The 2,500-nt window shown below is 32.8% G+C and overlaps 1 protein-coding gene across 1 annotated transcript in view; it reads right to left on the bottom strand.

Annotated features, from left to right (window-relative positions):
• LOC119580672 overlaps window positions 1–2,500 on the bottom strand; it is a gene marked incomplete in the record, with an annotated part of 24,818 nt that overhangs the window by 22,177 nt on the left and 141 nt on the right. Inside the window, 1 exon segment of the mRNA XM_037928772.1 lies at window positions 2,451–2,500. This exon segment is cut by the window's right edge and continues 141 nt beyond it. Coding sequence (XP_037784700.1) covers window positions 2,451–2,469 — 19 coding nt within the window.

Genomic DNA, 2,500 nt, shown 5'->3' with positions numbered 1-2,500 from the left:
TTATTCTCAAGAGAAAGAGAGAGAGAGAGAGAGAGAGAAAGAGGGGTGAGAGAGAGGGAGAGAGAGAAAGAGGGGTGAGAGAGAGAAAGAGGGGTGAGAGAGGGAGAGAGAGAGAGAGAGAGGAGGGAGAGGGAAGACAGAGAGAGATGGGGAGGGGAGAGAGAGAGAGATTGAGTGAGAAACACAGATGATTATTTCTTGATGCTGCGTTGAAATCACTCACGACAATCGAGAGTTAAGTGTCTTTGAAATCTTATAGAAATTTCATTTGACTGTATAAAAGATTTTTAAAAATGATTAATAATCATCGGTTTTACATCCACCACTCCTTTGTATGTAACGATTTTGTTTTAGCATGTAGCTGGGAGATGGAATAACGAAATAAAAAAATATATATTAATCACATTTGCTCTTTTCTTTTCTCCTTTAAAGAGAATATTGATGTTAGATCCGTCACCCTCCCCCCCCCCCCTTAGACACAAAAGCACACACCTCATTAAGTGAAGCTGCGATAACAATAAAAGAAAAAAAAGAGGATAATATCGTCAGACTCTGATGTATCTATTGTGATGGAATATTAATGACCTCTCTCGTACCAATGATATATAATCTTAGATTTTAATGGTAGAGATAATGGACAAGGTGTCCATAATGATAATGAGAATTATAACGATAATGATAGTAATAACACTAGCTATAGAAATGTACCAGGGATAGCATAGAAAACATTACGAATGATAGCAATGGCTATTTGATCATGATTTTTTGAGTCATAGCAATAACCAATTAAGATCATGATAATAGACCCAACATAATCAGCCATAATTCACAGTGTTAAGAGTCTGAATTCATTAGAGATTAGGACATAAGAACTTTAGAAAGTAAGCATGTTGTCTTTCTTCAAAAACAGTATTATTCCCATGCCGACTAACTTTATCATCATTACTGAAAAGGATCTTGTCCAGCTATTTACGAGACAAGAGCTGAATATCATCATTAATGCGATTTTAGTAACAAGTAGCATTATTGTCATCATTATCAGCGTTATACTAAATAAATGTCAATAAAATCAAGGTGGTTTTAGTAAAAGAGCAGAATTTTTGGACGAAGATAAAACGAGAAGAAGAAGAAAAAAAACGAATATTAGAAGAGAAAAAAGATCAAAACGGAAACCAGAAACAACAACAACAATAATAATAATGATAATAATTATAATGATGATAATAATAAAGCAAAATGAGTAGGGAAAGGAGACAGACACACAACGAAAGGTCGACAGATACAGCGTAATAGGAAGTGCAAACCGGCGTTCATCTGTTCCTTCGGCAGTTGACGATTCCGGTGCACCTGTGCGGCCTCTAATTACGTAACCACAGTGGGCGCACTACAGGTATGACGTCAAAACTGGAAGATTTAACCGAAGGTTTTCGATTTTTACGGTTTTCGTACGCACGCACACGTACGCACTTCTTCACGCACATGCCCTTGCGTACACATACATACACATACACACACACAAACACAAACACACACACACACACACACACGCGCGCGCACCTCTACACGTACGCACACATATCATATATATATATCATATATATAATATATATATTATATATAATATATATATTATATATAATATATATAAACAAAAAAAAAATCAATAATCCTATGTTTAGGTGTATGTAATATACATACACCTAAACATAGGATTATTGATTTTTTTTTTGTTTATATATATTATATATAATATATATATTATATATATGATATATATATATGATATGTGTGCGTACGTGTAGAGGTGCGCGCGCGTGTGTGTGCATGTGTGTGTGTGTGTTTGTGTGTGTGTGTGTGTGTGTATGTGTGTGTGTGTGTGTCTATACATATATGTGTATACATATATGTATAATATATATGTATATATACATACACATATATGTATGTATATACACGTATATACTTTGTATGTATGTATATATACATGCATGTATATGTATGTCTGTGTGTATTCTTATAACTATTATATATTACACACAAACCCACACGCACCGTGTAATATATATATATATATATATATATATATATATATATATATATATATATATATATATATATATGTATGTATATACACATTTATATAAATGTATATATTAATGTGTATATATACATATATAAATGTATATACATGTATATACATGTATATGTGTATATATTATATATCTATGCATATATATATGTATATATAGGTTTGCTTATGTGTGTATATATATATGTACAATATATAATATAATGTATATAATGTTAAATGCGACTGGGTCATGTAGCTAACCAGTCCTGTCAACGGTAGAATCAGGCGCCAGTTAACCGTAAACATGAAAAAAATGACAAAACAGAACAGAAAACCAAAATAAATTAACCACAATCACCTCATGATGCAAAAACATTACCTTTGGCGTTCACCCACATCGCCGTCGTCTTCCCGCAAGCGTGAATTCAA

The sequence above is a fragment of the Penaeus monodon genome, chromosome 2 (assembly GCF_015228065.2).
Source record: "Penaeus monodon isolate SGIC_2016 chromosome 2, NSTDA_Pmon_1, whole genome shotgun sequence".
In the NCBI taxonomy this organism is placed as follows: domain Eukaryota; kingdom Metazoa; phylum Arthropoda; class Malacostraca; order Decapoda; family Penaeidae; genus Penaeus; species Penaeus monodon.
Note: the sequence above shows the minus strand (reverse complement) of the source record. Positions and strands in the feature narration are given on the sequence as shown.